Below are 13772 nucleotides of genomic sequence, written 5' to 3' on the forward strand. Positions count from 1 at the left end.
GCTGGTAAGACATTTGTATCCACTGCATGCAACAAGAGTTGATTAATACTGACATGAGAAGAACATAATATCTAGTGATCTCAGGTGAGCTGGGACCTTTCTAGTTTTGTGTGCCATGCTATCCCAATTATATGACCTAAATGTTCACATCATCAAACAAAAGCTATCCTATCCTGAGACCTATGCGTGAAAGTCCGCTGGTAACAGAATGAATGCTCCTGTTGATCAGTAACCCATGCTTGTCTTAGGTGTGAGGCCTTGGCTTCTATGTAAGCTGCAACATAACTTTTTCACTCACACACTCACCCACAAGGGAAATCAGTATCACTCATTTCATGTGCTGAAAGTTGGTGGTCTTGGGCAAGCCTCTGTGAGTGAGTGAGTTTTGTTTCATTGACTCACATGCCATCAAGTCTGGTTCCCAAGTGATCATCAGCATGAGCATCGATCTGCGCCAATTGGGAACGATGCTCATGCTGTTGATCCCTGGATTGTCTGGTTTTTGACTTCCGGGTCAAAGTGGTGAACATGACCGAGACCTGCATCACTTATTTCCACACTGTGATATAATTTGAATACTGTTCAGAGCAGCATTTAACACAATTATTTTTACAGGTTGCAACCCTAAACCAAAGAACAATGAAGGCCTTACACCAAAAGTCATTGCAAAGGATGAAGGCCACAAAGAAGCATTGAAGGAATGTAGAAAGGCGGAAAAGTCCTTTGGGAAGAGCGGCAAGAACAATGACCCTTGGATAATCGCATTGTATGACTGGGTTTATGAAAGACAGAAAACACTGGGGGATATGTTCAGGAAATACGACCCTGACGAGGTGGGGACTATACCAAAGGACGATGTCGTTGATACAATCGTTGGGTTGAAGGCACCAGCAGACGAAGATGAACTTAGAAAAATTGTGACGATTCATGACAAAGCTCGTGACGGAAAGGTGGACTATAATGACTTCTTTGCTGCCAAAAAATGGGTCAATAAAAATTATTTGATGAGTGCATTTGAAGGGAAGAAGAAAAAGAAAGAAGAAAGGAGGGGAAGAAGGGGCAAGAAGAAGGGCAAGTTCAAGCTGGTCATGCCCATCTGTGTGCAGGAGGACGGGCCGAGGACGTTCAGGGGAGGACCGCCCGAGATGTTCATTCCCAGACACATACACTTCACGGACACAGGGCGGTTCGACCGCGACAACCCACCTACCCATCCTCTCCAGGATGATTCAGCCTGGTACTTGAAACAACCAGACAAGACGTATCTCAACATCACCGAGGCAACCAAGATGAGGGATTTTGATTCGTTGAAGACTGCAATTTCGAAAGGTATCCCGGTGGACACGAGGGACAAGTATTACAAGACGCCGCTGATGGTGGCGTGCCAGGGTGGCCTCATCGACATGGCCAGGTTCCTCATAGAGAATGGGTATGTTGTGGAGAAGCAGCATTTTCATGTTAGTGGTCAGATCAAAGATTGATTCTTCATTTAGGATCTATACAACCACACAGTTCTTTCACATTACTGAAGATAATCTGTTTTGTCATATGTCATGGCATGACAGTAATATGAAAATTTTCCTGTGTTCCTTTATTTGTTTCTCTCAGTATATATACATCCACGTTATACTGGGACTCTCTATTATCGCGGGCTCTCTATTATCATGGCACGCGAAAACATCGGGAAAGCAGACACACCACGGCCCGCATCGGCTGTTTACATATGCAAATTACATCAAATATATTCATCGCTCTTGAAAAAGTCATTTATTTCATTGGAATGTCATGTCTAATCGTAGAAATATTAAAGCATTCATCTTTTCAGTAAGTTCTGGAACATTTTGAAACTAGTATGACCCCTACTGCCATTACATCTAGCATGAATCAAAACTTACTTCGTCAAGAGTAATCCTGCGACAACTATAAGGTCATTTTCATTATTTTCCGTGCTACAAATATAACAGGAAGTGACGTATTATGCAACTTCACTCTACACCGGCAGCAACTTGTATAGTGCGTTTTAAGGCGGAAACACATCATTTTGTAGCGTTATTGTTACCTTGTATCCAAATGAATAGAAGTTTCAGATGTTTGGGTTAAAACATGATGATATTACTAAATTGCCGCAATGGTGATATTAAGCGAGTTCGCGATATGTGTCACATTATTTGTGAAAGAAACAAAGATTATACATCAGTCAACTGAAAATATAAAAAAAATGCTAAATGTCAGTAGCCGTTCATAATCCCGATGGCGACAACATTAACTACCGCGATAATAGAGGGTCCCATGATACATGCATGTGCAAAATATGCCTCATGTCAGAAGGGGCGGATACAGCTTTTTGAGAAAGGAGGGGTGCACACAATTGAGAAAAGGAGGGGTGCACACTACATTTTCACCCGAGTTTCAATGGTCATTTAACAAACTTTCAGCACTAAAGGGGTGTGCACACCCCTGCACCCCCTTCTGGATCCGCCTATGGTCAGTAACGTGTTCCATTTCTTTTCTTTAGAGCGAGTGTGAACGCCCGGGACAACTTCAAGTGGACTCCACTTCATCATGCCTGCCACTCTGGCCAGCTGGACGTTGTGGACTTGTTGTTGGACCATGGTGCGGAGATTGATGCCTCAACCATGGGTGGGGGCACTCCCCTGACCCGGGCCATCGAGAGCTCACGGGACGGTGTTGTCCAGAAGCTGATAGACAAGGGAGCCAAGGTGCAGACCGAGAACAGGAAAGGTCAGTTGTTGCCTCCCAGAGGACTCTTTCATTCCAGCGACTGTCTTCCTTTTGAAGCAAAGTGAATAACTGAAAAACTGAATAAGACTAAGTGGAAGTTCATTGGCCCTTGCTCGATGCTTTTCTTCTTAGTTCAAACACTGTGAAATCGAGACTAGTTTTTCTAAACATTTTATGTTAGAAATTCGATAAACTGATGTTTTTGGTCATGATCTAAATTTAGTCCCAAAACTGAATTTTGTAAAGTTTTGGCCTTTGCTCGATGGTTTCCAACTTTGTGCTAACTGCATCACATCTACTCAGACACTACTATGGCTAACAATTGACTTCTGAAGTTACGTGAAATTACCCTAAACTGAGTTTGAAAATTGTTGCCACAAATTATAAAGTTATTTTATCCAGAAAAGGAGCCTTTTTTATGTATTTATTTCATATATAATAATGTTTTTGACAACATAAAGTGACCAGAGAGCCTATCTTTTCTTAAGGTTTAAGATGATGCCTGTTTTTATAGTTAACAATGACCATATCATTCAGTTTTTTATATATGTACCGTTCAATTACCGCCTCCGTGGTGTGGTTAGAGCGTCCGCCCGGAGAGCGGAAGGTCGCGGGTTCGATCCCCGACCGCGTCATACCAAAAGACATTAAAATATGGTACTTGTTGGTCCCTGCCTGGCGCTTGGCATTAATGGGTACAACAAGGACTGGTCGGCTCGGAGTCAGTATAATGTGTCTGAGTGGGGTATTCATGCTACACTGCGGCGTGGTATCTCAGTGGGCTAGCACTATAAAACCAGCTTAAGTCTGGGCTAGTACAAGCAGTCGCACATACACATACACATGCATGCACCTCGTCATATGAGCGAAATATTCTCAAGCACGACGTATAACCCAATTTCACCTCACCTCACCTCACCTCACCATTCTAATGTGCCCCATGGCGTGGGATTGTGATAATGCCCTTTTCTTGTCCTTTAGGACATACTGTGTATACATGGTTTAGTAGGGGATATAGTGATAATGCTGGGGTTTTTTTTAGGCATTACAGTATACATGGTTAGTGTCATTGTATTATTTTGTATCACTGATTATGTAGGTCACAACCCGATGGACATTGCTCAGTCCTGGGCTGATCCCGCTGTCTGGATGTGGTACAGAAGAAGTGGGACTCCATGCCACCCCCAGGGGACAAGAAGAAGAAGGGGGCCAAGAAGAGTGGGGGACCCAAGGCTAAGAGACCCTCATCAGCCCCTGGGGAGGGAAAAGAAACTGGCTCGCCTTTGGTAAGTTATGTTCTATTGTGTGCATGATCCCTATGCTGTAGTGTACAGTAGGCTTGTTTTCAGTATTGTGACAATAGAAATATCTTGTAATTTCGTTTGATTATTTTAGCCATATATTTCATATTAACGGCTTTGATAGTGCCTATAATGTTTTGAAATTAATTATTTAAGAGGAACTTTAATTTAGAATGTTTAAATTAATTATGACAAATATTCATTTTCAAACTGTATTTGTAGTTGTGGCATCATCTGTAAAATAGCTCTTTATGTCTACTAAAGTATATTTACAAGGTGCATCTTAATTTTGATTTATTGCTTTGGTTATTACTGGAAAGTACAACCTGCCTCATTCCTGTCCAACTCCAAACATTATATTGTATAGTGTAATCTCTACTTGCTGAAACTGAAGCACTGACAGTTGTTCCTCTGCTGTAGGGCCATGCTATAACCAGTCAGTAGCACTGCTGTAAGTTACACACACTCCTAGGCTAGCTGTATGCTTTCTCCAAGCCTCTCCCTGCAAACTGGGCTCCTGCTTATGTAGACTAAATACACATAACACTTGTATACACCACAAATAAGTATTCCCTTTGGTTGAGGGAGCAGGGATAACCTGTATAGAAGTGATTGAATAACTAATATATTTACCTGTTGTCAGAGTTTAGAAAGTCATGGTACTGGTAGATATATATTTACCTGTCTGTTTATGTGTATTTTATCATTTCTATTGCATAACGTCGAATGATCAATATAAACAGGTAGAGTGTTTAAATTCAGATGTATAAGCCAATTTTGTCCTGTTCTTGGGGCGAGGTAACATAGTTGTCTAAAGTGCTTTAATTCACTCTGCAGAGTTGTGTCCCTTTGTCAGGTCAGAATCCAGTGATTTTGGGTGCAAATCCCAGATTATGCCATCTGTATGATTCTTGGTTTGTCAGCATCATACCTGTCTTTGTGAAAAATGTTTAGAACCTGCATCACATCAAGCTGTCCTCCCACTTCAAGATGACACGCTGTGTATAAATGAAATAGTGTCTAAAGCACCAGTAAACCCAACTCACTCACTTGTGTTCTGACTTGTATTGTTTGTTCTATACAGCATATTCAGGATACTGTTAGACATGTCAAGGTAATAATTGTAGATATAAGCATGAATCATCCATTAATAGATATGTATGCTTTAAATGTTGCTTTCAGATTAATGCTTATGACATTGTATTTGCAGATTTTACACACATTGTCAGATTAATGGGGAAAACACACAGTATGAGAAGTATTTGAACATCATGTCATTGTATTCATCTAAATATAAGAGAAGGATACAGATCCTGCTGACAATATCTGTCTTGATACAGTGAAATTATGTTAGGCCTGACATTTGTAAAACTTGGTTTCTGTATTGGCCAGCTACAAAAATTGAAATGTGAAAAAAAGTAAATGATTTTTTTTATATTTTCTTTTTTTTGGGGGTGGGGGTGGGGGGGTGGTGTGTGTGTGTGTGTGTGGCTATCAGAAATAAGTAAAATGTTTAAAAAGACTTTGCTTTCATCATCAATATCTTAGAAACGCCTGGCCCCTATTTTTTCCTTTTCAAAATAGAAATGTCATATTGAAGAAATATTTGAAAATTGTATAAATTATTTTTTCATCCTACCAGCCTGAATTCTTTGGCCAGAAATCTGTAACCACTTTTAAAACTGGATTAATATGGTTTCACAGTATCCTTCAGATGCCAGTTATATGTGTCATGAAATAGGAATATCTCTGTGGTATGGGTAGTGCAGGTGGTGAAACAGCCAGGTACATATGATCAACTGTTGAACTGTTTATGTTGTCAGCCTAAGGTGGATGATGCAGTTGAGGTAGATCTCGATGATATTGACATGGAGGACCTCGATTTTGATGACTGACAGGTGATGATGCGTGGTAATCTATGAGTGCTTGGCTCCCCTAATCTGAGAATTATCTAATTTCACCCTTTTGGAGAAAAAATCTTGTACATATCCAACTTTTTAGAATGGGTAGGTTACCAAGTTGAGTGTTTGACACATGCATGTGTAGAATGGTGTTTTCTTCATTATCACTGACAACTGTGTGTAAGATCTGCAGTGCTGGCTTTACTAATACATAGGCAGTTGACAGTAAACTGGTTTACATGTGATAACTGCATGGTTTACATATGTTATCAACATGCTATATAGGTTATAGCAATATGGTGTTCCTCTCTTTGTAACATGGGTTTACATCTTTTACTGACATGGTATATAGCACTGTACTGTATATATCTAATAGCAACATTTTTTTAAACCTGAGAGCAACATGATATATAACAGCAGAATTGTATATACCAGATGGCAACATAGTATATATCTGATGGCAACATTATATATTAGATAGTAACATTGTATATATCTGAGAGCAAGATGATATATAACAACAGCATGGTATATACCAGATGGCAACATATATATCTTATCTCATGGCAACATTGTATATATATTGGGTAACAACATTGTATAGATCTGAAAGCAACATTGTATATAACAGGTAGCAACATTGTATACAACTGCTAGCAACATGTTATATAGCAGATATCAACACAATGTGCGACAGCTAGCAGTATGGTATATAAGTAAATACGCCATATTCTATATCTCAAAACAAAAGCAGATGTGAGCAGAAGAGAGGAGAATCAATTATTATTTGTATTACGAGCAACATATGACTGACTCATGCAAGATACAACCTCCAACACAGTGAGCATTATATAATTATATGGGTGATCCAGTTAGTCCTGTCACAGACACATGCTTGTTGTAAGAGACAACTAATGGGATTGGGAGGTCAGGCTCGCTGACTTGATTGGCAGATGTCATTGAATCCAAATTACATAGATCGGTGCTTATGCTGTTGATCACTGGATTGTCTGGTTCAGACTCGATTATTTACAGACTGCTCCTATATAGCTGGAATATTGCTGAGTGCAGCGTTAAACAACAACCAAACATAGACCTGGCTCTATATGCTCTGTGGTATTGGTCTGGAAAGTCTTCCGCATATGTGTGTTTGAAAATTGTGACCTAATGCCTTTCTTGTGTTTATTTTCTGTTGATAAGCATCAATGACTCTAGCATCTTCAGCTAAGGAAAGAAATTATCATTTAATCTTTGAGCTGGTGAAACACTCGCATCACAATAAACTCACCATAGAGGATACCATCTTTGATTGTCAAGTATTCTATCTCAATATCTGATATGATAAATACACTGGACGTCCTTGCCAATATTGATAACATTTTGGAAGTGCAGCCACCATTTCGATCTTCCTTGTCAATAACTTTGCAAAAAATAATTTCACCTTTCTAGAGTTTAATTTCCTTGGATGGCCATTTCAACATCATGTATTTTTGTATCAGAGTCATGGTAGCTGACAGATAGTATTTATCATTACAGAATGGAGATTCTATATTCTGTGTTAACAAGGGTGGGATGACTTATTGTGGCTGAATATTGTATCGTGTTGTATACATGTCTGGTGCCTTTACTTCATCATTAACTGTGTGCTGTGCCTGTAATATGTGTGACGGTACAAACTGACTGTCTTATAGAAGCTCTGTGAACCCTAACTGCCTGTGTCGATATCGGGGAGTACACATTACAATCATAATTCTTTGTAACATTTGTGTTTACGGTAAAATTCTTTAGTCACACGTGCTGAACGTCTGTTTCTATGTGGAATATGTGATGTTGTTTACTTTAACAAGTAATGTTGTTCTATTTCCTTGGCACATATATAATGTCCAACGTTGCTAAGGCACTTAAACAGTTTATTGTTGGTTTGGATAAAGTTAGGTTTATATATACCACTGAAAATAAGTTGAATAACACATGATTCTTTCTTGTTTCTGTACTCAATGTATCATGGCATGAGAGACAAATCAGTTGTTGTTTCACTTCTTTCCAGTAGGTTGAGAAAGTCTTGCTTCATTATGTATGTCCCACATGACTGTGTTGTGATAATAGGGCGGTAGCCTCATGGTTAAGGCATCAGCTTGTCACCCGAAAGACCCGGGTTTGGTTCTGTACATGGGTACAATGTGTGAAGCCCATTTCTGATGTTGCTTACCATGATATTGCCGGAATATTGCTACAAGCGGCATAAAACCATACTCAGTCAGTCTTGTGATAATTCTTTTTGTACCATCTTCTGATTTGGAAGTGATATTGGTACTGTCAAGTCAGGCTTAAATAGTTAGAACATCAGATTGGGATGTGGTATATATGATGATACATGTGGTGTTTTGATCACCTAAAATAGGTATTTCAATGTTGTATTTCATTGTTATACATCAGTCCTCCAAAACAAACAAATTCATATTGATATATATATAAGCTCTGCAAGAAATACTCTCTGCAGTGTTCATGGCTAGATTTTAGCAACTGTAACCTATGTTTGGTTTAAGATTCAGGGGCAGTTGGGTAGCCTAGTAGTTAAAGCATTCGCTCATCATGTGAAGACCAAGGTTCAATTCCCCACATGGGTATAATGTGTTAAGCTCATTTTTGGTGTCCCCCACCGTGATATTGCTGGAATATTGCTAAAAGTGGCATAAAAATAAACTCACTCACTCACTTAAGATTCAACTAGATTGAGTGAGTGGTTAGCTCTGTGATTTCTTGTGTGTCACACTGCTCCAGTGACATGGATATTTGCTCATGCTTTCAGTGACTGGATTTAATTATTTATAGATCGCTGTGATGAAAAGTAAAATATATATCAACAACTATTACTGTAGAAACCAAATATGCACAAAATGAACCAACTTTTTCGCTTCAATAAACTAGGAACGAGTAGGAAATTAGCAATATTTTACAAAACAAATAGCGTCTTGATTTTAATCAATGCCCCCAAAAACAAAAAAGTATGACTTATAACATGTTATATTTGAGATTACATATTTGGCATTGTGTATTCAATGTATGAGTTATTCATTTAACTGGTTAAATGCTTGTACACACATAGTTTATTCTTGCAACCAACCCATATGTATACATTACGTTTTGGTATCATACATGTATATATGTTGTACATAATTATGATGTAAATATGTACCTCTAATGCCGCAGAACGAGTCTGGAGTGTAAATAAAGGTTCAGTTCAAGTGGAAAATTGTCAGCTGTAGCTTAAAATAACAGAAAAGAAGCTGAACAGTCTAACCCAACACAGTGTCATGATTAGAAATTACAAGCAGTAATATTTTTATAGATACGTATTAACATCACTTTTGTGTTCCCAGCCTCCAGTGCACCGCACGCACGACGAAGGCATCCCGCACCAGCGAAAAGGCTCCATCCTGCGTGCAGCATCGGCGTTGGCGGGTGGCATGGAGGAGAGGGAGGACATCACTTACACCCCACTCAAAGCTTGGACCAAACAACCCACCACTCGCAACCTCATCGAACAGAAGGAAGTCAAGCGGGACAGGTTCGGATGGGAGGTCGACTTTGATGATTTTGAGATGCCATTCAAAAGCAATGTATATCAAAAAAGTGGAACTGTTTGGTGGCTTGGAGGAGTGAGTCAGGAATTGTAAACAAAAGTGTTGTTGAGATTTATTAAACTGTCAGGATCACGTCATGGTATTGTTTTTGCAGCTGATTCTTGTGCCAGAATTCACCGTCCATTCTTATGCGCATTTAAACAAGTAAACCTGATACAACTATTGGTCATTGCTGTAAAATTTCAGAGGATTGTATATGAACCATAGCAAGGTATAAGTCGAAGAAATCATTCAAATCTGTTGATTCAGGAAGTTGATTATTCCAGAATCTACATGTTCCCAAGATTCTTCATTACAAATCAATTTGACAAGCGAAATCAAATCAACAAAACCTCTTCATACATCCTTTTTTCTGGTCAAGGACAAAAGGTGAAGCACAATTCTCATACTAAATAAGTAAGAGCTGACCTTCACATGATGTATGGAGTCTGTGGAGTAGCCCAGTGGGTAATGCGTTCACTTGTCATGCTGAAAGCCTGGGTATAAATCCCCACATGTGTACAGTATTTGAAGCGTTTTTCTGATGTCCTCAAATAATGATATTGCTGTGATATTGCTACAAGTGGTACAAGCTGCACAGTCATGCATCCTATGTCAGTAAATATTTCTTCGGAAATCCAGTTGTCTTAGCCACCTCACTTCACTTTACAGAGTTGCCTCCCCTGGACAGACATGTTTGTGGTGGTTCTAATACCAATTTGCCACATGTATTTAGCTTAATTTCTAGGTTTGTCAACACCATATATGTGCTCTAGGCTACCACCAAAGTGGTAAATGTTTGATAACTGCATCAACTCAGGTTTTCCTAACACATTATTACTGACACATCATGATATAACTAGATAATACTGGCAATAGCAGTGTTAAAGCAGAGTCACTCACTCACAGAATCATTTGAAAATATATATATTTTGAACCTGTAATTTCTGAGCTGTGTAATTTACTGCCTCTGGTAATTTTAGACGAAACAGTAAAACAGTAAACTTAATGCCTTCACAGGCCAAAGAAGTAAATTTTATGAAACCTTTATATTTCTAGAAAAACTATATCTGATCCTGTGTCCATTAAAATGATATTTATGTGAGTCACTAATAATTGCCTTGCAGCCTTTTCTCGTTTCCTAGTGAAATTTTATAGAACAACCCCACAGACATGTTTTTTGATTGAAGTATTAAGTCATGTGATACAACTGTTGCCTTATTGTATATATATTCATAATGATGAAAACTTACATCTATTTCATGCAATATTTGTAAATAAAAACTGTATCTTGTAAAATACTTGCCATGCATTATGTCCTAGGCGATTACACAAACAGTGTGTTAACAGTATTATAATATCTGGGTGTTGTATGTTTACTTCAAGTGTGCAAGATCAGATTATTGTTTGTTTACTTTGGCTTGTTACTGGTTACTGTTAGTGGTTGATGATAATTTCTATCGAGAAGTATGTACAATGTGAATGATTTCTCCCCACCCCCAATTATGTACAAAGTAAGTGACCCCCCTGCATATCATGTACAAAATCAATGGAACCCCCCCTCCCCTTTCCCATAATATTTAAGTATAACTTTTAAATATTTTTATGTACAAAATTGCTGACCCCCTTACCTCCCCAGAACAATATGGGTGATCCCCCATAAAATCATCATTTCTCTCTCCTCCTCTTCCTCCCCCTCCCATTGTCATTAATTATGAACTTTTAGAGAAATATTTCAGGCTGTGTTAAACAGTACGAAAGAGGTTTAATGGCTCCATACAGCCAGACTGCCTTCTCTGCCAGGGGTATTAAGGTTATGTCACACATAGCAGTGGAACCATTATGATACTGACTGGGCTGGAGCAGGTTTTGTGTAGCATCACTTTTATACAGAGAATTATTTTCGCAATAGATTTTGTTGAGTCAATGTTTTAGCAGATGGACTGCTCGGGACTGCCTAATATCAAATAATGCAGTCAACCCATTATTTGTGAGATTTTTTATAAACATTACAAAAGATGTATTTGTTTATCTGATTTTGCACCCTTAAAATTAAACTGGGTATTTTCTGCTGATGGCATTGTTACTCTACACATAAGGGGGCCATTCATTTATTATGGGGGGGGGGAGAGTTGTGGAGTCCAGGAAATCAGGGGAGGATCAGTTTATAGAGGGTTGTGAAAAATAATACACATATATGGGAAAGATGACATCAAAGGATGTTAATAAATTTCAGATATAAACATATACTACCCATCAATAGTTTAGACTCACTAGTGTAAATGTAGCCACTTTCTTCAGTCAACTGTTCTAAACTAGATTTTGCAAAAATATTCCATACTGTTTAATGGTACTGTTTACACATGAACTGATGTATTGTAAAACAAATTCATAACGTTGAAAAGATTATTGTCATGAGTTCAATAAATGATGAAACTCAGTGAAAATTGGCGAATTCTTAACAAAACTTTACACCAAAACGCAGCTGTTCACATGCACAATATTTGCACATGCTTTTCAGCAATTTGATGCATGATCCTCATGCAATTCACCTGCATAAGGTTTGCAGTTGGTTCCCCAAGTTACGGGAGAAATTCATCTTCGATGTAACCACATATATATATACATAACATATAGTGAATGCTTTAAGTGAGTCTAAACATTTGATGGGTAGTATATATGACCTACCCACCCCTGTAATAAATGACTGGTCCCTAAATAGCGATCTATTGGTAATATTTGGTACCAGACTGCCTGCAGTTAGGTTCAGAAACTGAAACATTGTGATAATGTAATACCAAAAATATACCAAGACCTGTCTTTAATTGGAACCCTATTTTTGTTATTTCATATGGTGTAATTGCCTTGTGCCTTTATGACTGTGTTTGCCTCAAGTTATTGCACAAACCATGTTTCAGCAAATCTGCTGTTCCGTGCCTGCTATGCTACTAAAGTAGAAATTAAAATGGTATTTGGGATTAAGGGGAAAGCAGTGAGACTTGAGTAAAAAATTAAATGGTATTTGGTATTCAAGGGAGAGCATTGAGACTCTCGTGAAAACTTAAATGATATTTGGTATTCCAGGAGAGCACTGATACTCGAGTGAAAATTTAAATGGTATTTTATATTCCGGGAGAGCACTGAGACTCAAGTGAAAATTTAAATAGGATTCAAGGGATGAGGTTGGGAGCCCCATTTGTCTCAATTGACGTGTGACTTTTCTGTGATCTTCATGCTGATCTCTTTGTTGAAATATAATTTTATACTGATTAATTATTTTTGAGAAAGTTGTGAGTTTACTGTTATGTTGAATGTGGTACTAAATATCCAATTGTTTCCTTAGGTGATTGGTGAAATGTTTAATGCCTAATTAATCACAAAGAAAGAGACAACAGAAATCAGTGTCTGAATAGTATTTCTGCTTTGCTGTTTATTTACCATGATTTATGGATAATAAATAAACAATTATTCTGATTTTGTGTTTCCATACAAATCAGATATTGTTTGTGTACAAGATGTTGTGTGTGTTCTGTCTGCTAAGCTGTTTGTCTGTACCCTAGTAATTTGTGGAGGTCATAAGAGGCACCAAAATTGTTTGGTCAACTCGACAAACTTGACAACTTCATTGAATCGTTAACTCACCTTATCCCTAGTGGATGATATCAGTCAGTCTTTGTATGGCTGGAATATTGCTGATACAGCATTAAACATCCTCGATAATCTCCAGGGTATATGTTACGATCACTCTCCTCTATACCCTGGATGCATCCATGACTTAGCCCGATAATTTTATTACCTCCCCTTTGCAAGTTTCAGATCTGTCAATTTGTCTGTATTATTTCCCCCAAAATCTGCGTGGCACTGCGAACAAACCTTCGCGACTGCGACCGCTGTCTTTGTTGACACTGGCAGGCTCGGATGTTACGGCAGCTTCGCTGATTGGCTACTGTGAGAATGCGGAGACAGCAAAGGGAGGTAATAAAATTATCGGGCCAAGCCGTGGATGCATCCAGGGTATAGTGGTATTAAGCACCAGGTATAGTTGTATTATGTAATGACAATACACAATCACTTATTTCACAGGATTTATTGACTATATAACCATTTTATTACAAGAGATAGTCTATGATTACATACAGATTTCATATACACAAGACATGTGGAAATATGACCTCAGTACTACATTGTAGAACATCACCTCTTCA

The 13772-nt window shown here is 38.4% G+C and overlaps 1 protein-coding gene across 1 annotated transcript; it reads left to right on the forward strand.

Annotated features, from left to right (window-relative positions):
* Positions 1-703: 703 nt before the first annotated feature.
* Positions 704-11919, forward strand: LOC124255267 (ankyrin repeat and EF-hand domain-containing protein 1-like). The gene is given in 6 exon segments (XM_046689129.1): positions 704-1429; positions 2516-2742; positions 3842-3877; positions 3880-4028; positions 5128-5157; positions 9325-11919. Coding segments are annotated over 6 exon segments (1362 nt in total). The 5' UTR covers positions 704-806; the 3' UTR covers positions 9622-11919.
* Positions 11920-13772: the final 1853 nt, after the last annotated feature.

Source organism: Haliotis rubra, unplaced genomic scaffold (genome assembly GCF_003918875.1).
Source record: "Haliotis rubra isolate DU_JTF1 unplaced genomic scaffold, ASM391887v1 Scf6, whole genome shotgun sequence".
In the NCBI taxonomy this organism is placed as follows: Eukaryota; Metazoa; Mollusca; class Gastropoda; order Lepetellida; family Haliotidae; genus Haliotis; species Haliotis rubra.